The 26815-nt window shown below is 48.8% G+C and overlaps 1 protein-coding gene across 4 annotated transcripts in view; it reads left to right on the top strand.

Annotated features, from left to right (window-relative positions):
- MGRN1 (mahogunin ring finger 1) overlaps positions 1–26815 on the top strand; it is a 61360-nt gene that overhangs the window by 27538 nt on the left and 7007 nt on the right. For 2 of the 4 annotated variants that reach the window (XM_067306687.1, XM_067306690.1), the window contains exons 5-12: positions 2955–3072; positions 6580–6646; positions 9903–9955; positions 12656–12703; positions 18641–18709; positions 21548–21707; positions 23645–23754; positions 24662–24727. In XM_067306687.1, coding sequence (XP_067162788.1) covers positions 2955–3072; positions 6580–6646; positions 9903–9955; positions 12656–12703; positions 18641–18709; positions 21548–21707; positions 23645–23754; positions 24662–24727 — 691 coding nt within the window. The remainder of the gene's footprint in view (positions 1–2954; positions 3073–6579; positions 6647–9902; positions 9956–12655; positions 12704–18640; positions 18710–21547; positions 21708–23644; positions 23755–24661; positions 24728–26815) is intronic. The other 2 variants (XM_067306688.1, XM_067306691.1) reach the window with 1 other exon arrangement.

The raw sequence follows: 26815 nt of genomic DNA, 5'->3' as shown, positions 1-26815 counted from the left end.
AAAGCAGCAGAATTTCAGCATAGTTCAGAACAGTCTCTGAGATGAAGTTTTGTCATAAATAATATAGTGCGCCTACCTCGGCAGGAAAAGTGCACATTGTAATCCTCATCTTCATCGTGGCCTTCCAGAATTTAATGTGAATCTCGTGATGCCTGATAAGCCTCGAAGACCTCTGCTGTCTGGATCCTCTCTGGGTGCTGGAACTATACTGACTTTTCAGGGAAAGGCAGCAGTTCACGCCAGTGGGAAGCCTAGCTCTTTCTCTAGGATTGGAGAGGAATTAATAAGTATTTATCGTCTTCTGGTATCCAGGTTCATACAACTTTGACTACAAAATGCATCCTAATCACTCTGCTTTAAGTTTTTGCATCAAACAACACTGGCCCGGCTTTCCCAGTGGGCTGTTGCATGCTGGCAACAGGTAGAGAGGTGTATAGACTGGAGAGCATATAGGTGCTGGGACCATGTCCCACTGCAGCGTTGGAGCAGGTAGGCGTTGTAGCTGTGCTCTTTCGGACTCTGCGGAAGCCGGGTCTGAGAACGTGCCCTGCCTTTCCATCCTGCCCGGGTGGATGTGCAACGACTGGGTTGCTAAAAGCGCATTCGAAGAACAACCAAATAATGCCTTGCAGCCCTGGTAGCAGAAGTGTTACTAAGGAGATTTGGGTAGCTTAAGCTCTGAGCCAAGGTAGAAAGCATGTGTGAGTAGTTATTGTGTGAACGTAGCGGGAGCCGCATTCCACTTCTAGCGGGAAGCAGAGCTGGTGCTCCCTGTCCTCTAGCAAGTGGCGACTGTTGTTGTCTCACCCTTTAGATCTCTGTGCACATGCAGATCATTTCATCGCTCAGGATCTCGGGTGTAATGTTTCCACAGCTTCTTTATAGTTTTAAGGCTCAGGCGCATCCTCTCTATTAATCACCTCTGGCGTCCTCCAGCCTAGTCTTCTCTTCTTCGTTACGTCCTGGAGCCTCTGGTGTGATGTGCCATTTGCCGTTCTGCAGTTCTTGACTGACTGCTAGCAAACTTGAGCTTTTCCCCCATTTCTGCTTTGCTGTGGTCCAAAATTGAGCTGCCCAGTCCTCTTGCTCCTTGCTTACGGAAATCTCTTCTGACGCAGAAAAGCTTTGTATTACCATTTCCTTCTGGTGTGCTCTGCTGTTACACAAAGTGCAGTTAGGGCAAAGGAACTCGGAGGTGAGCTTTCCAACCTTTGCTTGTGTACTGGCTGCTTTGTAAACTGTGTCTGTGTTTCAGAACAGCTGAATATCCTCAAAGGTACAAAATCCTGTTCTACAAGGATTTCTTTCCATCTGTGCACGTTCTGGTAACTGCTGTGCTAGACAGAGCTCCGTGCTGACTCTGCCATGTCAAAGAGATGCCTTGGTCTCCTCCAGTGTGGTCGTCTTCACAGGACTGGCAGAAGCACTGTCCATGTTATTCTCTGAGATGCTGCCATTGTGCTGGTTGCTTTTGAGAAACGTGATCGGCCAAATCTGAGATGCTGGTGGTCAGGGGATCCTATATGATATCCTGAGCTGAATTAAGGAAAAACTTGGCCTAGAGTTCTCAGTTCAAATGTGACACCTGTCCCTGAAGCCTGTCCCCAGGCTGTCTGGTAGATCAAGAAAGGTGACAATCAAGTCTGAACAGTCAACAAGGCTTCAAGCTTGTAGCTGTTCAGTGATGTTTTCAGTGGCTGGAGGCCAGTGCTCTTCCAGTCTCACTTTGTGAAACTCTGCTTAGGAAGTAATGGCTGGGCTGCTTGAGGGGTAATGTCCTATTACTGCTACTGGCTGTAGAAGTCTTTCTTGTAGAGCTGGAGATAGACCTGTCTTGTCAGTGTGCTGGGGGAGATTTGTTGTTTCTGCACGTTGGGCAAGGGTTCTTTCACTTTCTCTCTGGTCTGTGAGCACACTCTGAACACACCGTTGGTAGCTCAGTGACTCAAAGGCTTCGGTGGTAAAACCAGCTTCAGATGTTCCCACCCTGCCTTGCAGTTCGTTGCCTCCTCTCTTGTGCCTGAATCAACATTGTGAGAGGCTGTGCAAATCCAGATCAGAAATCACCCCCCCCCCCCCCAAAAAAAAAGGGGACAGAAAGGGTGCAGGCTTCTTGGTCCTGTTTTGCCACTGAAGCCCACTGTGAATTGCGCTGTACGTAGGGTGATGGTCAGCAGGAAGGGAAATGTCCGTCTTGGGGCAGACACCCAGAGTGGGTTGTAAGATGGATGGTATTGTGGTCCCAGGCTCAGAGATGTCTAGCCCTGCCTGGAGGTGCTGGCATTTCAGCACTAGGCCTTGAGACGGTAGAAGAATTGCGACCCTGTTGCAGGTGGCTGCCATGGAGGGTTGATGAGCGTCTCTCTGGTATTGCTAGCCCTGTAACACCTCTGCGGAGGGCACGTGACACAGAGAGAGCTAGGGAGTGAATTGGAATGGTTCTTGCTTGCCAGGATGATCCCATGCCAAACTGCTTTTCTCATTGCAGAGCTGTCCTGTGGAGGCATGGGAGAGCTCTCAATGCCACGTTGCCATGTGTGTTGTCACTGTTAGATACCTCTCGTTCCTCCTGGGTTTCCTGCAGAAAAAAAAGACTGTGTCCTGGGCTGAAAGCTGGCATTGCCCAGGCCCTGGATTTAGTGAGCTAGCCTTTGCCAGGCTGCCGCACCTCACTGTACTCCTTTGACACCCAGTGTTTCCAGGCAGGTCAGTATGGATCCAATGAGACCTTGCCTGTCTGTGCTGCTTTCCCTTCCCTGTGCTCACCGTCTTGCCTTGACCTTTTCCCTTCCCTTTTTGTCTCCCCAGTGAATGGCTGCCAGCCTCTGCCAGCTCTGCCTCTTAGAGCTGCCACTTGTGACTCCTGAAAGGCAGACAGGCGTGAATGAATGAGAGCCTAGCAGAGAGCCATCGTTTGTTACAGCAAGTTTTCTTTTATTCCCCCCTTTATTCAGATACAGCACAAAGAATCCCTCTCTGCAGTCGGAGACGGTTCATTACAAGAGAGGGGTAAGCCAGCAATTCTCCCTGCCTTCCTTCAAGATCGATTTCTCAGACTGGAAGGATGATGAGGTAAGTCTTTCCTTAGTGTCTCCTTCTTTCCGCAACCCTGTTGTCCCAGCAGCACAGGAATCCATTTAGTGTCACTGGGTTATGGCCGGAAGATTCCCACTCACAGCTGCCATGGCATGTTTTGTTGATAGGAGGCTTGTAGAGCCGTGGGAAGAGCAGGTATGAACACTGCATGGGAACTTGGCAGGTAGATGAGGCAGAGGGTGAAGAAAAAGCTAAAGAAGCAACTACTGATGTCACTGACCAGCTGGCATCCCAACAGCTGGCACAGGAGGGAGGCTGCAGAGATGGGCACTGGAGCTGTTCCCAGAGGAACCTGCTGCTTTTCAGCCTTGCCGTCCCTGCCAACCAAAGAGCTTGTGGGAATAATGTGCCCCTGTCTGGTTCCTGCTGCATCTTTCCCAGTTATCCTGGGACAGAGTCACTAGAGGTTCTGAAACGCTCTGTTTTGGTCTCTCTTTCTTTTGGCTTGTCCTCTGGAAGAGTCTTGTTCTGTTTAGGGCCGTGTACTGTGTTGTTAACTATAGCAGTATAGTGCCCTGGGGGATACTGTCGCCTCTGGGGCAGATTCACGCTGGTGCATTAATGCTGAATAAGGGGATGCTTTCCTTCTTTTAGTTTAACCCATAACGGCAAACAGACAAGGGTTTGGTTTTAATCGAGCTCTGCGGCTTTTACTATGCAGCAAGATCCGTGGAGTTGTATTAATTTTGATATCTTTCCAAAATTCCAACGGAGACATTACCTCTCTGCTTTTCTAGCCTCTACACCTTGGCCCAAGGGCTTCTGCTGCATGTGGGACAGGGCAGGAGAGGGCTTGGTCTCGCCCCGCTCTGCGCAGAATTGCTGTAAGAGATTTCTGATGCAGCAGAGATGCTCTGTATCTGCTGCTAATTGCTTGTTCCTGGGGACCCCTCTCCCAGCTCAAAATCAATACCGTGCTCATTTCCTAACCCAAGCCTATGTAAGTGTATTGTGTATGTGAACCCTGGTAGGTACCTCTACCTATTTAAAAAAAGAAGAAAAAATCTTTTATGGGTTTTGAAAAGATTCAATAGCTATTGTTTTGAAGTTACAATTATAACTGTAATCAGTGTGGTGCTTTAACGAACTCTGTGGCAATTACCATGCCCCTCCAAGAGCCTGCAGAGTCTGGTCTCCTGATGTCCTGGCTTCTCTGCCAACATATGATTTCACAAGCTCAACCTACAAAAGCCTGGAAGAGCTGCTTTTCAAACCCTTCTGTCATCTGAGAGAGCTGGAAAGTAGAAGCTCAGATCCCTTTCTTCTTAAAGAATTGAGAAGCTTATTTTCACTTCTGTTCCTGCCAACAAGGTTTTAGCTTTTGAGTACTAAAGTCATGTCCCTTTGACAGCTTAAAGAGAGAGATGCTGTGGAAAAGTAAGCTTTTGGCTCCCTTTGCCTGATTCTGCTGTGTCCTCTGTCACATCCTTTTCATAGATGTTACTGGGAGCTCTGGTTGTAGAGAAAATGTAGAGCAAGCACTGTGCTTCAGAAGATTTTCTTCTCCCCTTTTGTCTCTGTGGACACGTAGGTCTTTTTTTCTCTCAAGTCCAGTAAAATTCATATGGCTAAATCTTCCTGATTGTCCACCCAAAACGCAGCACTCTTTTATCTGACAGCTGGCAGAGTGTTATCTTTCAGCTGCATACAATTAAATGCTTTAGATTGCTTTCCAGATTATTAGTGTTATCAAGAAAAGATTTAGTTCGTATTTTTGCCCGCCGAAATACTCGCATATGATATAGTTCTTGGCTGGCTGACAGAAGGGAAAACAATATGTTGGGTTGTTATGTGAAAAAGCTTTATAAAAATGCACGTTTTAACTTTGTCTTCATAATATGCTGGTTTGCTTCCAAGCTGTAGTGTAAGGCTTGCATCGAGACAGTTATTTTCAGGTCCCTAAAAATGAACGTGAAATGGAACCTTAAAGAGGCCATACATTTGAGAATGTGAAAGTTTGTATCATAAAGCAACCGCAGATCTGTGATGTGACTTTCCCTTCAAGGGGACAAAAAAGTAACTGTTGGCTTACAGTAATAAATCAGAGCAGGAAGCAAAGCAAAACCATGAGCTTCTTTCAGCAGAATTTTAATCAATAGTCTTTAATGAGCTTTCTCTTTGTGACATGCCGGAATAGTTCAAAAATGCAAGATGGAAAATAGGGGCTGAATGAATTTCTTCTAGCAAATACTGATAAGCTAAATGAGATTTTTGTGTTTGCTATATTACTTTGCTGTTTTGGAAAGAGAATGGCATTCTGGTAGCTTAAAGGAGGAACAAAATATAAAACCACCATAGAAAGGAAGAAAACGGGTATCCTTCAGGCTCGAAGGCTGGCTGAGACAGGAAGGGCCAAGTCATAAGGTCTTCCATCACGTGCTTTCCGTTTGCAATCACATATGCCCAGCCGGTGAGCCGTAGTCCGAAGCACACGGATACTGCTCCTCGCAGAAGTGCAGCCGCGTGGCTAATGGGCTACAGCACACTAGGTTGGTGGATACCAGGTTATTGGGTCTCATTTTTTACTGGAAAAGGGAAAACAGCCTACCAGGAGCATGATGGTGAAATGACATCTTCTTCTCTCTTGGTGAGGGATAAGGCAAGAAAACCAAGTCAATAATTGACAGAAACACCAGAAATCCGGTCTCTGAGCTGCTTCCGCTCCTGGCCTAGGACAGTATTTGTAGCTATGCATTTTTCTAGTGTTTATAAGATTGCGTGGAGCTTTTGAAGTGTTGTAATGGAGTGTGTCAGAAGGTCAAGGACATGAATTTCGTGGCATGCCAAAAGATGGAAATCAGTCTGGTGTTTCTTTAGTGTTCTGTGAGCTTGAAATTTTACAGATTTTTCTCTTCATTTTCAAGAATTTCAAACAAGAGTTGGGGGGTGAGGTTGTGGTGTAGGAAGCGAAATGTGTCCTGCTGTGCTGTAGCCAGTATATCCTATCATACCAAAGCAAAATTGATGGTGCTAGTTATATTCTGAGAAACTTGTCCAGCTAGGAGATTTTTAGGGTATGTGAGTTAAATGAGAATTAAATACCATCCAAAACCCAAACTGAGATACTTGCTTTGCTAGCCCCCATTGCTGTTTAGCGCCATCTCCTTGTGTATAGGCTGTAGTTATTCTGGTTCGTTTCCTTTGAAGTTGATGTTTGAATTTTAAATCTTCCTGCTCTATCAGGAGTTCAGAGCATCCCTTTGAAATCGGGGATGAAGAGCCCTTCCGAAAGGGCTACTTCCGCAGGAGATAATGGAGAAACTTCTGAGCTGTGGTCTTTGCTGAAATCCCATCATCTCAGAGGGCCTGGCTGGCAGCAGTGCAGCCCCACAGCCTTCACGGGGAGAGGCCCTGGGCTGCTGCCTGTGTGCCAAAGCTTGATATCTTGTAACGTCACTCCCGTGTTGTTAACGCTGTCTCAGGTGTTGTCTTCATGCAAGCCAGGTGTGAACTGGCTAAACTCATCTTGTTCCTCTCCTTCAGCTGAACTTCGACTTGGACCGTGGTGTGTTCCCAGTGGTCATCCGAGCGGTGGTAGACGAAGGGGATGGTAAGCAAGGCGTCGTGCTTGCTCGCGCTTTCTCCAGCTCTCGCTTTGAGGTTACGTGACTCCGTCCAGGCAGACCTCATTCTGCAGCAGCAAAAACCTTTTACTTGCAGCAGAGGCTCAGGGACACTTTCTGTAATAAAAATATTTCAGGAATTCACCTTAACTCCCGCTTGTTAAAAAGTCCCAGCTAACCACAGACTCTTGCACAAAAACATACTTTTAAAGATACCACTCCAACACTACCTACCAGGCCATTTTTCCGGTCAAAATGGAGGCTGTTTGGGAGAGCTGGGGTTAGCTCCTGGCTCTGCCCCTGGGGGCAGGCACAAATCGAGCAAATGACTCCCTCTCTCTCTGGGTTTCGCACTGGCGCTCTGTAAGGCAAGGAGGACAGTGCTCTCTTCTCCCTCTTTGAGTGGTAAGCTCTCTTCACAAAAAGCCCAGCTCGCTGTAGAGTTTGCCTTCCAATAGCAATGGTCAGAGAGAAAAAGAAATGGCTTTAATATGTTCAGGCCCCTCTTCAGCCAAACACAGCTTCGTTCAGCAGTTCAAAATTCCCTTGCTTATTCCAAAGGGAGCTGAATGGTTACAATTAAAAGAGCATAATTTTTTGATGAGAAATAATATTGTTGATTATTTTGAATGCACGTTGCCCTTCTGGAGGGGGATGGCCAGTAAATGTTTCGCTTGTCCTTGCGTACCGTTTTCCTTGGAGAGCGTGTGCTTTTGCGCTCTGTGTGGCTGCGTTAATTCTGAGCGTCAGCAGTGAAAGGGGTACGAGGAAGTCATGTTTTCTCGAAAACTGGGGGCCGTTACGGTCAGCAAGGCCAGCATTTCACTTCTGTTTTTGCAACTTTTGTACCAAATAGAAGAAAAATGAGAAAGGAAAAACTCCATTGTTGACTGTATTGTTTATTGCAGTCTTGTGTTCCGTTTCTTATGTTGTAATTGTGAAGATTCCCAGAAATTCATTAAATTATTTTATGGTCCTCCAAACAGAGTGAAATGCAACCAGATGAACCAATTTAAAGTGCGGCTAATAAAGCATAGCGTAACACCAAAGAAATTACTTCTGAAGTGCATCCTTTTTTAGCAATCTCAAGCACTCTTAGTAATATGGATACACATTTTTCTGACCATAGATGTCAAATATCTTCCACTGTTTACTGAGCTTTTGGCAACATCTTTGTACTTCCTAATGTTGGGCATGCCTATAAATACCAAAAATAGAACAGGAGGCAGCATGGGAAGTGTACATTTATGCACATACCATACCTTCTTGTAACCAATAGTGTACTGTCATTTATTATAATTATATGCAAAGGCAATTGCTTTTAAAACCTCTCCTGGAAAGAATATTATACAAATATTATGCACACAAAAATGTGACACCTGAGCGAGATTGGAGGAAATTGTGTATTTTTGTTTTCTGTTTTATTTATTTTTTTATTATTATTATTTTTTAACTGGTGGTATTGGAAGGAGCCTGGCCCTGTGTGTTTAGAGCACCTGGAAAATTACAGCAGGCCCATAATTTGTGTTAAATAAAATTGAATGGCAAATTGAAATAGCAGTCAGAGTGATGTTGGTCTGGACTGCGTTCTGCCAGGAGCTGCTTGCATTCCTTGGAGAATGGGAGAGTGTAATGTTAGCAGCCGTCCCATTCCTGCCGGTGGAGTAACTCCCCGTAAAACCCCCAAGAAGCCTTCCTGGAGGGAAGCTGCTGTGCAGTCTGCAGTCACACAGCTCCAGCCATGCTAGCTGCTTGAATGAACATGATATGAAGGGAAGCAATGCCTGTTATCTGTCACTTGGCTACTAAAACTGCTGTGAGGGACTTGAATTTCATTTCCGGGGTGAGCTAGAAGAGCCTTGCTCTTGGCTGGCAGGGAGGCAGCAGGTAGATGAATCCCCTTTTCTAGCCCTCTTCTCTACATGCCATTATATTCCTGGTTGCGCTCTAGTTGCTAAGACCCTTCGCGGTTATTCAGCAAGTCTGTAGGCTTGGAGTCTCTCATCCCACATCCTGCTGTTTGCAAGCCTGATCTTCACGGCAGAATCCAGTGAACGGTTCCTGCTGTTGTCTCTGCTGTTTTGGGGATCCCAAAGAAGCTGTCAAGCTCACTTCCCGTTTATATGTCACAGGAGTCACTCCCTTCAGCTGTCACTGGCTTTGAGCTGATAATAGTCACTGCCAGCTTTTCCATGTGCTGAACACAACCCTGGTGCTCGTAGGTACAGGTCGAGTGAGGTAGTTACCCACCCTTCCTTCCTTCAGTGGCTCCACCAAGGCCTCTGTCTCCCATTTTAGTATGACGAATCTGAGCATATTTAGACAAAAGGACTTTACGAGTTGGAGCCGAACAGAATTTGAGAGTCCTGAGCTAGAGGGTTTGGGATTGTACCTTGGGTTTCCTCTGTTTGGCGCCTGCATTCCCCTGTGTTTTTATTTGCTGAAGGAGCCATGAATGCAGCGCAGAAACCTGTGGCAGCCCTTTCTGAATTAAGAGGGAGGCCTCAAATTTGAAAGAGGGAAGACGTGGTATTTCTTATTGGGGAAAACGTCAGAGAACTGTCAAGAGATGTTTCAGTGTCCAAAAATGGCATGAGAAATAAATGTTTTATAAGCCTGTAGGATTAGACTGAAACAAAGTGATAAGTACCAGGGCTGGAAGGGCTGCCAACTTCTGTTAAACCAGATGGATTTGTCCCTTGCTGTGATAAATTCAGATAATTAAAAACAGGAATTTGAGGGAGAGCAGAATCCTCTTGAGCTCTTTGTAATACTTTCCTGTTCCAAACTCTGAAAACAAAGTGGGATAGTATGGAGCACCCAAGATAACCAAAACTGGTAAATGAAGGCATGCCTATCTATGTAGGTCCCACCACAGAGTCCAGCAGGGCTTGGCTCTCACTCTGCAAGAGCATGAGACTATGAACCAAGCTGTTGGCAAGATAAGAAAGTTTTAAATTGCAAGAGATGAAAATAGAACAGGAAGCAGTTCAGAAAGTGTAAGTGGACTAAAATTCAGCTCTTGGTGGTTTCATGCTTGTGCTGCTTTTTATTGATAAATGCCCTTTCCCCCTGCCCCAGTAGCTGCCAAATTTGAAGGGCGGGAATGCTCCAACTTGAAGCTTGGTGAATTCTGCTGCGGATAGTTGAGGTTGCCCACATCCTCACTCTGATGTAGCATGCTTGAAACTGCTGGCCTTGTTCAAGATTTTAAGCAAGCTGCTCTTTCTCTTTTTTTTCCAGTGGTGGTTGAGGTGACAGGTCATGCCCATGTTCTTCTGGCTGCATTTGAAAAGGTAAATGAGTTTTCCTTTCCCTCTGTCCATGTCATTGTGTATATAAACATTTCCATGGGTCATTAGTTTGTATTTATATAATACTTAGCCACAATGGAGTCCTGGCCCATGCCCAGGGTTCCTGAGCACTATCGTAGTGCAAATAATTGCTTGCAGCAGCTCCTGTGCAGCCTGTAATTATAATTTAGACCTGAGCTGGTCAGTCAGCTAATTGTAGCTGGTGTTTCCTGTGTGTGGGGAGAGGGTGTGCCTTGGTGCCCATGATGTTTGAATGTGGTGGGTGTTGACCAAGACTGCTACTGGGCAGTTTCTGGAGCCTTCTGGAGCCATGCACCTCTGTGCAACCAGATCTGCTGTGTCCAGAACCTGTTCCACCATTGTCTGGCCTTAGCTTACACATAGGACCAAGCCCTTTTAAAGAATTAGAATACATCTTGTGTAAAGACTTTGAGTCAAGTGTATGCCAAAGCCTTTAAAACAGTCTCTTCCTGTGGTAGTTGGACCCTGAAAACAGTGGCAAGATGTGCAACTGCTCTATGTTGTGTCCAGTTGTGGGAGTACTGCAGACATGTGTCTTGGGCGTGTGACACTTGTAGTGACGGGCTGAGATGAAGCAAGAGATGCTGGAGCAGAGCTGGGAGAGCATGTGGAGGGGAGCAGCATCAAAGCTGTGATGTTAGAAATTCCCCCCTCCCCGGCTGGCGTGTGAGCTGACTTCTGTTCCTGGATCTGCTCGGTTCCTGCCAGGTCTTACTGGTGGATAATGCAGAGGGAGCAGGCTGAGTCGGCGGGCAGGGGAAGCACAGTAGTCCTAAGGAAGCCTAGCAGCCTTAGGGAGGCTGTAGCTTTTGGAACCTATCTGTCATCTTGGTGGGAAAGTGCTATAGGCAGAGATCCTGTGGCCTTGCAGCAGGAAGGATCGGCCACTCCTGAGGAGAGAGGAATAGATGAAACCACCAGCTTCCTGCATATTACAGCCTAATTTTGAAGTATGCCATGCATGTTCACCTTCCTCATCTGTGATCCCCTGGCTGTTGCCTTCATGACTTTTTTGGCAGTAACTAGGTTCAGCCTAGGTTCTGGATCTGATGATGCCAGTGTAGTTTGTACTTCAATAGGAGCGTGTCTAGTTGCTGTCCTCCAAGTATCCAAACTTAGTGCAGCTGCAATAAGCCCAGCCCCTGGGGTCGGGGAGCAGATCTCATGTCCCAGCTTACCGTTCTAGCATCCTCTGGCCAACACTTGATAATAGCACCTACAGAAGTCTCTTCCCTTGAGGTATCTTCCTGTGGAGCAAGTTTAGTCCCCACAGTTGTGAAAAGTGGCACCTAGCCTGTGATTGATACCAGAAATTTCCTGGCGCATGTTAGTTAGGCAAAGGATCGTTAAGGCAGTTGTGGCGTTTTCCATTGCAGTAATACTTTCAGGCCCAACAGCTGCAAACCCTGACCACATCGTGATGCAGCTGCGTCTGTGGACGAAAGTAGTGCCAATCCGTGCAGAGTGGTCCAGTGCCTATTAGGAATGTATTTGTATGGGGGCAAAAGTGAAGCTTTGGAAATTTCCCTCTCAGGAGTTTGGAAAGTGGCTTGAACTGCTCCAGCTCTGTAAGCCTAATTTCCGGGATTATAGGTAAATTCTATGTGCCGTGTGGAGCTCTGAGCTCTCTGGATACACAGAGGTGAAGGCAAATGCCCCCTTAGTGTTCAGAGAACTGAACGAGCTACACAACAAAACTGGGAAGCAACCAAAGCTGGTCAGGCCATTGCGTCAGTGTTGGGTTATGCCCAGTGTCCACATCTGAGCTCAAGAGTTGGAAGTGCTTCGCTGCTTTTTCCAGTCTGTGTGCTGTGAGAGGGAGACATTGTCCTTTGGGGCTCCTTCTTTCTTCTGATCTTCCAGTCAAGTGCTTACAAACAAGATCAAAATCTTTTTATTAAAGGTCACAGGGCAAAGTGACTAAAATATACTCCCCATCCTTAGAAAACTGGAGCTTTTGAAGTGCAGGGCCATAAATCCAGATCTGGTCTTTGCTAATCAGCACTGCTGCTGATCGCCAGAGCATGCTCGGGGGCAGGCAAGCCAGCAGGCCTTGGTAACTTGCTATTTATATATACCTTTAAGAACAGAACTGTAACCTTGACGCTGCATGGTCTGCTTTGCAGCTCTTCCAAAGGCAGAAACTTGGCAGTTTGTGTTTGCCTGGAAAATAGGACTGTTTTGTCTTCTGGGGTAATGATGTTGTTCCTTCCTCTGAAACTCCTCCAGCAAACAGATGTGTCTGCAACTGTTCACACCAGCAAGGCCTGCCGGAGCTTCCCCTAAACCTTACTCCCTGCTCCCAGTAGATTCTGGCAGAGGACTTGGTTTGGTTCACTTTAGTTGGGCCTGATGGATGATGGAGAAAATAGCACTAGCACAGTATTCCTAACACCAGTTTTGACATCAGATGCATACAGAATTGTTCCAGCTGTGCCTGCTGCCGTTGAGCAGATGAGGTGCTAGAAGACGTCACTGCAGCTTGGCTCTGAAGAGGGCCATGTGGAGCACGTGTGACTTGTTTCTGACTCTAGCCAGTGGACAAACCTCGTTTGTGCCTCCCTCCTTGGCTAGCAAATGTTAACTCTGTTGTTCATGAATCTGTTTTACTCTTTAAATTGTGTCCTCTATTTAATGCTTTTCCTTTTTTTTTCCTGCTAGCACGTTGATGGCAGTTTCTCTGTGAAGCCTTTAAAGCAGAAGCAGATTGTAAGTACCTGTTCCTTCTCTACAGCTTCATTAAAGACATTGCTGCTGTCCCACAGGTGCCCAACTGCGCCCAGTGGGAAGCATTGAGGTTAGCTCACCAAGAGCCTGAGATGTCACCTAGTTTGCTCAGATATAACATGAGCAAAGGCTGTGAGCTGCTGCTTAATGTTGGGGTGGATGTTGTACAGCCAGATGGGAAGGAACGCTTATGGCAGGGTGGGACTGGCAGAGCAATGGTGCAGGCCTGTCTGTGCTCCTCTGGGAGGGAAGTGCTGTGTGCAGATCCAGTCTTCCCTATGCATTCCTCCTTGCTGGCATCTGATGCTTGAAAACCAAAGTGTCAGGGACCCTAGACATGATATTTCCGTGTCTGTATAGGTGCAAATAAAGGAAGTTTGCATAAGTGAGCTTAAGTGCTGCATGTATTAAGTAATGTGAAGCACGTCTGCTCACTGCCTGGCCTCTTCAGGTTCTGTACTTTGTGCTGTGAAGGGATATCTTTGCACGCCAGTTTGGTTACCCATCTTCTACCTGGAAACTGAGAACTGCTGGCTTTCCACCTGCATGTATGTTAAGAAAGTAGGGGACCTTATACATGCCTTTTCCCTGCACAAACGTCCTTTTTGTGCTGATGGTAACTTTGGAGCAGTCCCAGGAGATCTGAGTGGAGAAGTCTTTGTTCATGTACTGGTAAATTTGGGAGCAACACCCAGAAGCAGGGACTGATGAGACCTTTAAGCTTATCTTGCCTGTCCCCTGCAAGTGACCTGGGACTTGGGAAAGCAGTCACAGACATTGTCTTGCATTGAAGTTGTTTATGTGTCAAATTGCACACAGTTACGAAGGGGAGGGGAGAAGGGAGACTGACAAGCAGGGGAACATGAGGGATCTGTAGTCCTGTTTTAGCTGAGCCCAGCACGGTGTGTGATGAGCGTAAGCTGTGCATTGCCTTATCGAAATTGCAATTGCATCCAATCCTGTGCAGAGAGGAATACAAAGCAACTGGAAGCTGCTGGGATCACCAAGAGTTTCAGCTTCTGGAAGCAAATCTGGCAAAGGTCCTGCTGCAAAGATCAGCTTGAAATGTCTTGGAGAGAGAGCTGAGATAAAGCAAAACATAAGATTAAGCTGGTCAAGTGGATCTGGGAGACCCCTTGACCTCCAGTACCTGACTAGCATATTCCTACCATTCCTGCATCCCTCCCTGTTGGTAGTCTTGTCATCCTGTCACAGCTCATGTTGTCACATCTGAGCATTCTCCCTCTCTTTGTGTAGCTTCTTCCCACATCTTGCAATTACTTCATTGTAGGTTGGACACTTGACCCTTCCTATCCTTGCTGCACCGGCCTCCATCCTCGCTGTAGTATGCATAGCATGCCGTGGCCTGTTTTTCATTGTTTTCCAGGAATGTGCCGTATTTGTGTTGTCACCTGGGAGTGATGATCAAGGACAAGTTTTGGGTTGTGCTTGGTGCTATGGAAAAGTGTTTTCGCACCCTTTATTTCTCCACTCCAGTCAATGTACGTTGAAACTCATGATCATCTTCTGTTACCCATGTGTGGTCTTTTCTGTAGCTCTCCCTCCTCTATGCATCACTTGGTATCTAGCTTGCTGGGTTCCCTCCTCCCCATCAGGCACCTCTGCAGCATATTGCCTAGACTGTTCTCTGTTTTCCAGCACTGTTTTTTCCCAGTACAGATGAAGTGATGGATGCACTCGTCTTCATTTTCTAAAAATCACCTTGCACTGTGGCCATTGGCTGCCTTTTTTGACCAGTGTATTATCCTGTTTGATGACCATGTTAGGATGGACAGCCGCTTTCCTGATGCTGGTACAAACTGACCGCTTCAAAGCAGCAGCTGTAAATGGATTTCCATCTCTAGAACAGATCTTGCAAACTGCTTTCAGATAAGATCCCTAAGCTGCCTGTGTTGGAGCTGGGCAGTTGCAGAGTTGATGCGCAGAGCAGACAGGGCAGCGGGGGCAAACTTCTTGCTCTGGAGAGTTTAGAAAGTTTTTTTTTTTTTTTTTGTACAGGAGAGAACCACATGGTTCACTTCCCCTGGATTTGCCACATCTTCACAGATCAAGGTCCCTGCACCCTGGTGCTGTGCTGCAGCTCGGGTGTGAGCTGCCCAGCTTGCCTGTTGCAGGGTGAGAGCCGGAGAGGTGTGAGATAAAAGGCGGATGGGAGAGGAGTGTGAAGCCTTTTGGATGATAAGCTGCGGCTTTCCATCTGCCCACTTATAGCAAAGTTGCATGACTGTGGAAGACAAGCGGGAAGAATAGGGAGGTGGTTGATTTTTCTTTTCCGAGTCCACTCCTACAGAAATGTCTCAGGCCTCCTGCTCCGGTATTTCTGTACACAGGGAGTGTTCCTTGCTCTGAGGAGAAGGATCGGCCTGTCATGGGCCTTTAGGAAGGTGAATTGTTGGTATTTGCTAGAGCATGTTCTTCAGTCTTGACCTTTCAAGTTAGAAGTCAGAGGCCCTTCTGGCCATCTAAACTGGTTTTCTGTGTATTGCCATAGTTTGATCTAGCTCCTGAATTTCACCCTGGAACATGTATGGTGCTCAAGCGTCTGTCCTAGGAAGGCATCCAGTGAGGCTGCAAAGATGTCTGCGTCCCTTTCTCCCCATCCCGTACTGCAAGGTGCATTAGATGGTTGATCCCTTCACCCTTAGACGGGTACTGTGTTTTTGGTTTAAATGCATCTGACTTCTGTTTCCAGTGATTGATGGTTAGGATTTTCTCAGCTGGATTTAAAAGCCTTTTAGGACCAAGAAGGTTGTTAGATGCTTCGCTTAGACAGTTGTTGAAGAACTCAGGAATAAGTCACTGGCTCCAAGATGTCTTCCTTCTGATTCCCAGGTCAGAAAAGAGCCGCTGAACAGCATCAGGTGATCATGAATATCCAAACTGCATTCAGTAATTCACTGTCTGCCTCACCAGGGCTCTGTAGGGAGTTACAACCCATCCTTCAGGCTTGCTCATGTCCTGTGAAAGCAGTATTAGCCATTACTGGCAGAGCTCTATCCTAGTGCTCGTGGCGAGTTGCTTGTCACTCCAGCCTGACGTCTGTTCTGAGCCTTGTGTGTTCCGGCTTTACCGGCGCTCCTCCTTCCTTGGTGCTGAACTTGGCTATATTGCAGCACGATCTCCTGGCTAGCTGGTAGGTTTAGATCCCCCAAGTATTTTTAATATAGACAGCCAGAGACTGTTCCAAAAAAGAGCCGATAGAGTGTGCAAAGGGTTCAGAATGGGAACATCCAGAAGAGCTGTGTCTCTGCAGAGAGAGCTGGTGTGCTGTGCTGGAGAAGGCTGCCCGAGGGAGCAGAGCACTGTGATGCCAGCAGTATCTTCTTCACATTTTCTTCTGATCGGAGAGAAATGTTGCATTCGTGAGCTGACAAGAAGCAGCTCGTTTTTATTGTCTTTTTTTTTATGACAGTGCTTACATGGCTGTGAACTCTTTGAGTCAGTGTTGGTTAGTGTGTATACTTGTGTGATCCGTGTACAGTTCTCCATTTAGTACTCTGGACTTCCAGCACGACAGTCCTCCATTTGGGAAGTGCTCTCTAGGGTGGTTCCCACCCTACCACAATATGGTTAGCTTAGCTGACTCCTACAGTGAAACAGTGTGTGCTCATCTTCTTTACTGGCAGAGTGTGTAACCTTCCCACTCAGTGTTTGGTTGTGGGGTTTTTCTTTTCTTTTCTTTTCTCTTTTTTTTTTTCCTTTGGCTGTTTGTAAATTTTAAGGCTTAGACATTCTCTTCTGTGGCTTTTAAAACAGAAGTAAGCTCTTGCTAGAGGAACACACAGTACCACTGAAGCTAACGTAGCACCTGCCCCATAAGAGCATAGATCAGAGGTACAGAGTATACGCCTGGAGTAAACCATCTGTATAACATTGTAAGTGCTTCTCCAACTCTCCCTTTCTTTTGCCTTTCTCTCCTTGCCATTGTAACCCTCTGGGATTCCTAGACAGCTTCTGTGTGCATTGATCTCTCAGCTCTTTGCGAGCAAGAAGCAGCAGCTAATGAACTATGACATGGTGCAGGATGGGTGAGAGAAGTATGAAGGTGAAGGACTGCACTATGTACCCTCACCTGCTGCTTCTTATTTACCCTTAGTGTTATAAAACCTGGAGGTCTTTCTAGCAAGAGCTGTGTTGCACTGCTTGCCCATTTCTTTTTGAAACAGAAGCTTCTCATGGGTTGTTTTTTTTTTTAGAGGCAAGCAGTAAAAGAAACACAAAATCCTGCAGAGACTCTGATCTGACCACTTCTGCACTTACTGTCACACACCACGATCCTCTGAGGAGTCAGGATGCCGTAACAAGGCGCTCTTTGAAATGTCGAGTTATAAAAGCACTGCTCCCACACAATTGTTCCCAAACTTCCTGGGCGACTTGTGAGACACTGCAGAGGATTTTGCTCAGCAGTCCAACTGCTGACCTCATTGCCTTGAAATGTGGGCCTAGAACAGATTGTCTGCAAGCTGCACGCTGCCTTGCATGAGGAGACTCTGGAATTAGTTTGTTAATGCTGCTGTGTCCCAACTCGAAGCATTTTAAACTGGCAAGCAGGCTGGATATAACTACCTTCTGCCCTCATCTCAGCGTGTGTGATATGTTCTGCAGCGCTGAAATCCCATGGCATGGCTGTTGCTCTTCTGAGCACCTGGCTTGACAGAAGAGGGGAGAGGCTGCTTACAAATGGAAATGCTAAAACTCCTGGAGTTGATGAGCCGTTGAAACACTGGGTTCCCGGTAGCTTGGTTTCACAGCAGGGTGTCAAAAGGACAATCGCTGCAGATGACCTGATCACAAGATGAGTCAGTTTGAGTGGTACCTTGCAGCCCCTTCTTCATTTCACCTGTTCCAAGATTTTTTGAGGAGGAACCTACCCTTTTCTGGGGAAGCTGCTATGTAGCAGCAAGCAGCAAATCCTAGGGACCAATAGCTCTGTGCACCCCTGTAGAGCTGCTCATTGCAGCTGTAAAAGCCTCATGCTGCACTTGCTAGCTAAGCTGTGGGACAGTGGAATACACTGCTTAGTGCAGAAAGGAAGCTAAAAACTTGCCCCACTGGGAGATGAATCTGCAGCCTTTCTTGCCTCAGTGCTTTAATCCAGCTGCTCCAGGGAGTTTGCAGACAACTGCTGGGGTTTGCATAAAGACATGGTTTGGAGGGGTGCAATCAGTGTCCAGGGCTGTGAGCAGCTTCCATCTCTACCCAGCAATGCTTTCTACCACCACACACCCCCTTTTAGAGACTCCACCAAGGGCCTGGAGGTCTTGGTAATAGCTGACACTGCACTAGTGTAGTGTTGTCCCTTGAATGCTTCTCATGTTAAGGGAGATTTGGACAGTTGTTTGTCTGGGAGATAGCTTCCTAGCCCCAGTAGTTTGGCCTTATGCTCCCCAGTAATGAATAGGGAAGTGTAGCACAGCTGTTGACGTGCAAGTAACAAGCTTTTGGCACAGGAATGGTGGTTGTGCCTAGTCTCTTCTATCCCGAGGTTACAAAGATGGGTGGAAATTCAGCTTGATTAAAGTTAAACGGTGCTTTGCAGAAAGAAGGGACTGTAGAAGACTGATTACCTCTGGCTCATTTGAGCTATGGGCATATGTTTCCTCTTGATCTCTGGAACAAAGCAGAGTACTTGTTTTTGAGGTGATCTTGATAGCGATTGAAGTGGCCAGTTGGACTCCCTTTTCAGACCAGATGGGATGGGCTCTGCTTTTGAGCAGAGGGACGTGTTCTCCTGGCCATCCTTCGCAATGTTTGTTTCCATTAACTCTTCCGTTAGCTCTAGGAAAGCCACTTGCCCTTGGTGTAACATGCATACTTTGTTACAGGGAGGGAGGGAGATGATCACAAAATGGTGATGACGGAGCAGCTGGCACTCTAACTTTCTGTATTCTTCCCTAGGTTGACCGGGTGAGCTATCTGCTTCAGGAGATCTACGGCATCGAGAACAAAAACAACCAAGAGACCAAGGTAAAGGTGCTCAGAAGGCTCCTACTCCCTGAGCTGTGGGTTTCCAGCCAGCACCTTCCGCTTATAAGTGCAACTACAGGATTTGGCAGGGCAATGTGGAGATGCATCCCAGAACGGCCACCGGGTCTATGTCATTACTGTAGGCACTGATGAAGCCCGGGCATGTCAGGCCTTTGAGGCTGTCTAAAGCAGTCAATGGGTTGTGCTGAGATGCCTTTAGATAGCCTGAGGCTTTTGAGGGTATCACCTGGGGCTGCGATTGCTGGGAGAGAAGGACATCAGTGCCCCATGGGTGTTTCGGAGCTTGTAGAGACAGCCTTGGGCCAGTGTCAGCTGCTGCTCTTGGTGCCCTGGGGCTGCTGTCCAGTCTAGGTGCTTCCCAGCGTGCACGACCAAGGGTATCTCCTGTTCCCTTGACTGTAAGTGAGCCTTGCATCCCAAGTGCCTCTGAAATCTTCTCTCTGGTGCCCACCCCATCTCACTGCCTCTCTGCAGTCAAGGCAGTCGCACCTGATCTCTGTGCTTTGCTCCTGTGGCTCCCTACATGTTCTTCTGTTTTTTTTTACCAGGGGACTGTAGGTTCCCATAGTATTGCGAGGAGCTGAGCTCTCCAGGCTTGCCAGCGTCCATAGAGCAGCCCACATTGCCCTGCAGGAGGGGGCGCGGCATTGCTAACATCAAGGAGTTTGCATGAAAAATGCCTTAACTAGAAACACTGCCCATCTTTAGGCAGGAGCATGTGCTGAATCCGGGCTGAAGCTGCGGCACAGCTTCAGGCAGATTGCCTGACTGCCTCATGCCTGCTTAACCTTATCTAGAGCTGCCCTTCGCTGCTGGCTGGGCTGCATCGTGCTTGACACGCTGTACCAAGTGCTGGACTCAGGATAGGACTGCTCCTGTACGTATAGTGTGTGATTTGCAAGCAGAGGAGCAGTCACAGAGCAAGACAAACCAGACTTCCTCTCCGAGCAATGCACTGTCCTGCCCAAACCATCCCTGTGATTTCCGTGTGCCTGTGCCAACAGGTAGCGCCTGAAGGGGCAGGACGGAGAAGTCTTCTCAAAGTTTGCACCAGATCCATTTAAGAGGATTGAAGGCTTCTCTTTGGGTCTTCCAGGGTCTTGTGATGAATCTCTTGATCTGACAATCATACAATTGCAGCCCATCAGACAAGCGGCCTGGGGCCATTTTTGTTCTTCCCAGTATACTTAGCAAAGTATGCGAATGGGAAGGCAAAAAGTCTGCTCTCCCTGCCTCCCAAAATAGATCAGGAGCACATGTGATGAGGCAGGCAGGCTTGCAGCCTTTCGCTGGCCCCATCAGCAGACCAGGTGTGGATGCAGCAGCAGCAGATGCTCTATATTGCTGTTTATGCTAAGGTTGCCCTTGGTGTAGCATATGTTCCCACTGTGACACTGAAAGGACCATGTGAAATGGTGCTTGATGGGAGCAGATGAAGATGGAGGGTGCCCAGTTTTGGGGTACCAGTTTTGGGGCCCCTGCATAACTTCTGTGGCATCAGCAATGGGACTGTAAGGATCCCTGGTGTCAGTGAAGAGAGTCCTCCTGGTTGGAGGGTGGGTTTCTTGGAATCACAGAGCAGTTGAGGTTGGAAGGGCCTTTAAAGATCATCTAATCCAACCCCCCAATCGAGCAGGGTCATCTACAGTAGGTTGCCCAGGACCCTGTCCAGACAGTTTTGGAATATATCCAAGGATGGAGACTCCACAGCCTCTCTGGGCAGCCTGTTCCAGTGCTCAGTCACCCTCACAGGAAAAAAATCTTTCCTTAGATTCAGCTGGAATGCCCTGTGTTTGTGCCTGTTGCCTCTTGTCCTTTCACTGGGCACCGCTGAAAAGAGTCTGACCCCATCCTCTTCACCTTCCCTTCAGATATGTATATGCACTGATAAGATCCCCCCTCAGTCTTCTCCAGGCTGAACAGTCCCAGTTCTTCTCAGTCTTTCCTCATGGGAGAGATGCTCCAGTCCTTTAATCATCTGAGTGGCCCTTTGCTGGACTCACTCCAGTAGCTCCATATCTCTCTTATACTGGGGAGCCCAGACCTGGACACACACTCCAGGTGTGGCCTCACCGGGGCTGAGCAGAGGAGAAGGATCACCTCCCTCAACCTGCTGGCAACGCTCTGCCTAACGCAGCCCAGGGATGCCATTGGCCTTCTTGGCCACAAGGTCATGTTGCTGGCTCGTGTCCAACTTGTTGTCCACCAGGACTCCCAGGTCCTTCTCTGCAGAGCTGCTTTCCAGCAGGTCAGCCCCCAACCTCTACTGGGGCATGGGGTTGTTCCTCCCTAGGTGCAGGACTCTGCACTTCCCTTCAGTTTTATTGAACTTCATGAGGTTCTCCTCAGAGCAACAGCTAACTGAGTGACTCTAATCCAATTTGTGGGGCTCTAAGTGATGGGAAGAGTAGCATGATGCAGGTTTACATTGAATGGGATCAGACTGACCTTTTTGCCAAGGTTGGCTGTGATCAGGTGAGCATCCCAGGCTGCTCTCCCCGTGACTGCATCAAAGCTTGTGTCAGCACAGGAGAGGGGTGACGACAGGGTGGCAGGAGAATTGCTCACTCCGTCGTGGGTTCAGAGGAGCTGCAGAAACTGGGGGTGCCTCCCTCTGCCCTAGGAGGAAGGAGCACCCGTAGCAGAGCTGCGTAGGCTGGAGCGTGCTCTCCTTGAGAACCCCCTGCTGAGAGCTGCAGATAGAGGATGCCAGCTCTGCTGCAGACCTTTGGGTGGGAAGTGTCAGGCTCCAGAGTCCTCTGGCCATTCTACATGGCCCTTTCTATTCACATGCCAAAGTCTTGCCTCTCGTTGCAGCCTTCAGATGACGAGAACAGCGACAACAGCAATGAGTGTGTGGTTTGCCTCTCGGACCTCCGCGACACCCTCATTCTGCCCTGCAGACACCTCTGTCTGTGCAACTCCTGTGCGGACACCCTGCGCTACCAGGCCAACAACTGCCCCATCTGCAGGCTGCGTGAGTATGTGCCCAGGAAAAAAGGGCCTCTTTCTTCCTCCCAGGTTCCTGTTAAGTCAGTACAGGTTGTGAGAGCGAGCATGTATTTTATACACGTCACCGCGAGGCTCAGCATCAAATGTGCTACTGTTCTGACTGACGTCTGGAGGCTCCTGATGCCTAAAATAACTAACTGTGCTCAAACAGGGAAGGAAGAGTGCCTGGGAGAGTGGCTCGTTGCCCAGTGCCTCCCTGGCCGTTTGCCCTCTCCCTCGGATGGATCTGGGGTGCAGGTGCTCTGAGCAGTGCCATCTAAACAGCTCTTGCATTTGGCCCTCGCCATCTGGAGCAAGGTGATGCCTTGCCAGTGGGGTTGGAGTTCTCTGTCGACTGTGAGGAGCATGGTGATCCAGCCTCCTGGGAGCACCTCTGATGGGAGAGGAAGGTGTTGTATAGCAGTGGTTTAAAACAAAACTGATGGAAACCTCAGACCGCTTCTGTGTGTCTGTTAGGCGCACTCATCTCCAGTCCCTCCTCCTTCCTCCTTGCAAGCTACTGCCAGGTCCTGTCTTTCCCTGTCGCTTGTGGGTCAGTCTGACCCCTCTGCCTTTCTGCTGCGTGGGGGCCAGCAGGGCGGACATTGAGTGCACAGCCCTGATGGTCTTCCCTCTTCAAGCTGAGGGGACTCTGCCTGCCAGGAGAGTTATGAGGATCTGCTTAACCCTTGCATTCCTCTGCTCCCAAGAGAGAGGAAAAAACAAATCCCCCTTTTGACACTCGGGCAACACTTGCTGAATTTCAGATCTTTTCTCCAAAACAGAGTCTCTAGAGAAAATGCCTGCATGTTTGTTTGAACAGACAAATCACATATTTTACCCTGTGCTTGAGCGTTGAAATATTTGAATGTTTCTTACTGAGGCTTTTTAGGAAAACAAAAAAGAGCCTAAGGCAGGTGTTTGGCCTGAGAAAATAAGTCTATAAACGGTCAAGACTTGGCAAAGATACAATAACTGAAAACATGATCTTATCAGGGGAAGTGCCAGACAGCTTTGACTACAAGTAGCGCAACTTAAAACATAGCATTTTTTTGGAAAATGCACCCACATCAGGCTTCCTGGGAATCTACTCCTGGGAAGTGCAGAAGCGGAGAGGACAGATCTGCACCTCTGTCCTCTGGCTCTAGGCTGGTCTTGCAAGCAGCTGGGTACGTTAAGAAATAGAAATGCCCAGGCTTTTCCTTGTGTGCAAGCAAGTTCTTCCAGCTGTATTAGAATAGATGTCTGGCTCGTTTGTGTGTGTCTTTGGCACAGAGGGAAGTAACAGTATTAAGTATCTGCAGATAGAGAACAGGGTTGTAGGCCGGGAGCAGAGATCAAAGCTGTTTTGGTGGGAAGACCAGGGGATCGCTGGGCTGGAGAGAGGGGTTTAGCCATTAACCTTCTGGCTGGGTTTGGAGTTGCTGCAGACCCTCTCACCAACGTGGTACTGGCCAGAGTGCGAGCAGTCGATGGAGGTGTGATGCTGAGAGGACGCCCAGCTCGAGCTGCGCCCCAGTGCTGAGACGTGGGGCCTGAACGAACCCAAGATCTGGTTTTACATGAGGCTCCCCCATCCTGTAGCTTGCAGTGTGCTGCCCGAGACCAAACTTGTGTCTCTTCTAACTGTGCTGAGGAGCCCTAGGCCTGAATGTCCTCTCCACCTCACTGTACCAAGGCAGGTAGCACGTGTTCTCTGCAAGGGCTATGTGTGCCCGGGCTTTTTCTGCTGGCAGATCTCTCCCCTCTCTTGACCGATAGCCTAGAGGAGCCAGACCTCAGAGCTTGGCTTTGGTGCGCCCTGTGACCCTGCTCCCTGTGCACGCAGCATCGTCACAGGGAGCTCACTCCATCTCCAGTACGTTGGTGGCACGGCCTGGTCCCATTTGGCTGTGTAGTCACTTGTGTGCTTTTCTCTCCTAGCCTTCCGCGCCCTGCTGCAGATCCGAGCTGTGAGGAAAAAACCGGGGGCTCTGTCGCCGGTGTCGTTCAGCCCTGTCTTGGCGCAGACCGTTGACCACGATGAGCACTCTGTAAGTAATCTGCAACCCCGTGCAGGAAGCCTGGGGCCTGAGCGCCTGTCTCGGCCTGAGCAGACTTGCACTCATGAGTCCCTTGGGCCTGGATCCCTGGGACCTCAGAGTGAGGCCTCCCGAGTAGCGTAGCCTTGTTCCTCAACACTCCTAGAGAGCGGGCACCTCTCCTTTTGTGAATGATTAAATTGGCTGGTTTTAGCCAAGTGCCCTCCTTCCTCTGGGAGGAAATGACTCCACCGAAACCTCAGCATAGGAAGGTTTCTCGGGGCCTGTCCCAGTAGAAATGTGGCAAATTTGGGGCCTGGCAGGGTGGGAGCTGGGCAGATGACGGATTACAGTTTGGCTTGCATTCATATTTGCGTGGCCGCACACTCTGAAACGCCCTGGGCATTGGGGTTCCCAGCGTGGCAGCAGCAAGACTTCTTTGTGCCAGTCCCCCTGGATGATCGGGGTCTCGGTGAGCAGCGGAGAGAGCGTGGGATGGCCAGTGCAGTGCCCTCAGCCTTGGGGCTGATTCGCACGTCCCCAGCACGCTGCGGGCAGAACCTCGCTGCCCGAGCAGTGCTGTGGCACAGCTGGCTCTGGCAAGACACATGAGATCCAGGCGAGGAGAGGGAGAGCTGCAGCTAGATCATCTTACAGGCTTTGGTGGGAACAGAAAGGGGTTGTCACAGAAAGAGCCTGTTTTTATCCACCTATGCTCTGCAGCTCCGTAACCCTGCTGCTCCAGCGGGGGCTAAGCCATAGGGCAGGAGAGAGACCCCAAGGGTTGTTGTCAAGCAGAGCGTGGTGCCAAGAGGAAGCAGGTGCCATCACCCAGAGCAAGGCAAAGAGATGCTGTGTGTCTTTCCATGTTACTAACCTCAAAAAAACCTTTGTTTAAAACATGATTTTCTCTTGACAGTGTCCCTTTAAGTCCATTAAAGTGAGCACTGTCTCCCTGCCCAGCAGGAAACCTAGAAGGGAAACAGTAAGTGGACTTAGTTGTATTTGGCTCCTATGGCAATTATTTGCCAGCAGTCGCACTAGCACGTGAAAGCGTTGTAGACACGAGGGCTTGCTAACACGCTGGGTTTGACACATGCCCCTGCACAGGCTGCGACACTCCAAGTACTGTCTCCATGTAGTGGTGAGATGCTCACGGTCTGCACGGACGATCACTAACCTCCCCGGCTTGCGTGTGGAGGAATAGGCGGGACAGAAGCAGCTCGCTGCAGCGGTCTGATGTTGGCTCTCGGGGACTGCCAGGCCCAGACGTCTATCAGAGCCCCTTGGCCCTGAGCCTCGCTGCTATGTTGTTTCTGGCCAAGATATTTTCATAGCTTTGTAGGACTGTGGGTAATCCGCTGTCCCTGTGGCTCATCCAAAGCTTTCCCACACTTGTCACATCCCCTTGGCAGTTTGGCTTGGGCACTTCTCACTGTGATTTCCACCCTGGTGCTGGGATGTAGAGGTAGATGATGGACAGAGCTGGACCAGGTCTTGCATCAGGAACGCTGGCTGCAATGACCTGTTTTGCTTGTACGGAACAGTAAAGATGAAGCTTGTATGTTGGGGACTCGCCAGATTGGCAAGAGAGTGGGTTACTGTAACTGTGCTTTAGGGGACAGCATGAAAGGCAATGTGGGGGACCAGAAGAAGGGAAGATAAAAGGCGAGGGAGGCACGCGTGCCAGGAAGGGTCTGTTTGTGTCCCCTTGGTGTAGTCCATCAACTGCAGTCACAGTTGTTGTCTGTAGCAAGGAGGCTGCAGTTTTCTTTTGCTCCAGCCAGCCTGGGTGCTTGGGCTGAGGAGGGACGTAGCTTCCTGCACTTGTCAGGTCTGGAGAAAACCTAAGGCTGGGAATAACAGGGACCCTGCAAGCTTGGTGTGGTCTCTGCAAGCCTCAGCCAGCTCCTGCAGTGCTCCTGCTGGAGCAGTGGGCTCCAGGGATGGGTCAGTGGTAAGTGTCCCAGGAAAGAGCAGTGTCCCTAGGACTGTTTGAGAGCTTCAGTAACTTTCAGCCCGGGTGCTCTAGCTGCTGGCTGAGAGAACCTTCTCCAGCCTTTGAGCCATGCCACAGAACCTGAACTTTTGCCAAAGCAAACTGGAACGAGCAGCCTTTGAACCCTCAAGCCTCGGTCTTCGCAGCCAGGAGACAATGTACCAAATGTAAGCCTGACTTTTCTGTCCACAAAAGAGCTTCTCCAAGCTGCTGCCTGGAAGTGAAACGCCTCTGTGGAGATGGCTCTTGAACCCAACACCTACCAGTGGCAGGAACTGTGAACTGATTCCTTGTTCATCTGACTTGGTTATCTCGCAGTCCCCAGCTGTGGTCCTCAGCACAAGCACTTAAGTGCCACAGGGCCATTACCTGGGGGATGTGGGTTGATGCTTGGCCCCAGGTGCCACTCAGTCTCTCCTCCCCTGTCAGAGGTAGCTCCTGTGACCGCAGGTGAGTCAGTTCAGCGGTCGACTCACCCCCCAGTTGATGGATGTGTCAGAACAGGCTGCTGAGCAGGCTCACCTGCAGCCATGCGGTTGTGAGAGCCAACACAAGCTACAGGATTTTGTGGCCAGGTCCAGCAGCAACACGCAGTTACACCACCTTAGACACGATGTGGAACAGCCTCCCTGAGGATGCAGTGCTGGGACAGGTTAAGTTAACCTGAGTCTGGACTGCCACAGTCTTGCCTCTTCGTTTGCAGCAGGCTGGACTGAGCTGCCCGTTGCCTACATAAATGCCATTTACCTCTAAGTTTTTGGGCCTTATGATCAGGGGATTTTTGGAGTTAAACTAGTGTTGGTTTAATGGCTTTGGAAGGGTCCCTTTGACTGTAAAGTGAATTACAGAAGGAATGGGAAGTAGTGCAGAGTTTTGCTCCCCTCCCTACAGGGTCAATGGTTCTGTGGTCCCTTTCCTGCCTTTCCACAAAGGCAGCTGGGTGGAAAAGCTGCATATCTGATGAGGAAACAGAGTCCATGGGTGAAGTGAAATGCTGTAGGCACCAAAGGCCAGCTCTCGTGTGGTGCGCACATACTGAGCTCCTTGGAGACTCTCCGTGACTCTGGCAGTGCT

The sequence above is a fragment of the Apteryx mantelli genome, chromosome 16, assembly GCF_036417845.1.
Source record: "Apteryx mantelli isolate bAptMan1 chromosome 16, bAptMan1.hap1, whole genome shotgun sequence".
NCBI classification, from domain to species: Eukaryota; Metazoa; Chordata; class Aves; order Apterygiformes; family Apterygidae; genus Apteryx; species Apteryx mantelli.
This window is presented reverse-complemented; position numbering and strand designations above follow the sequence as displayed.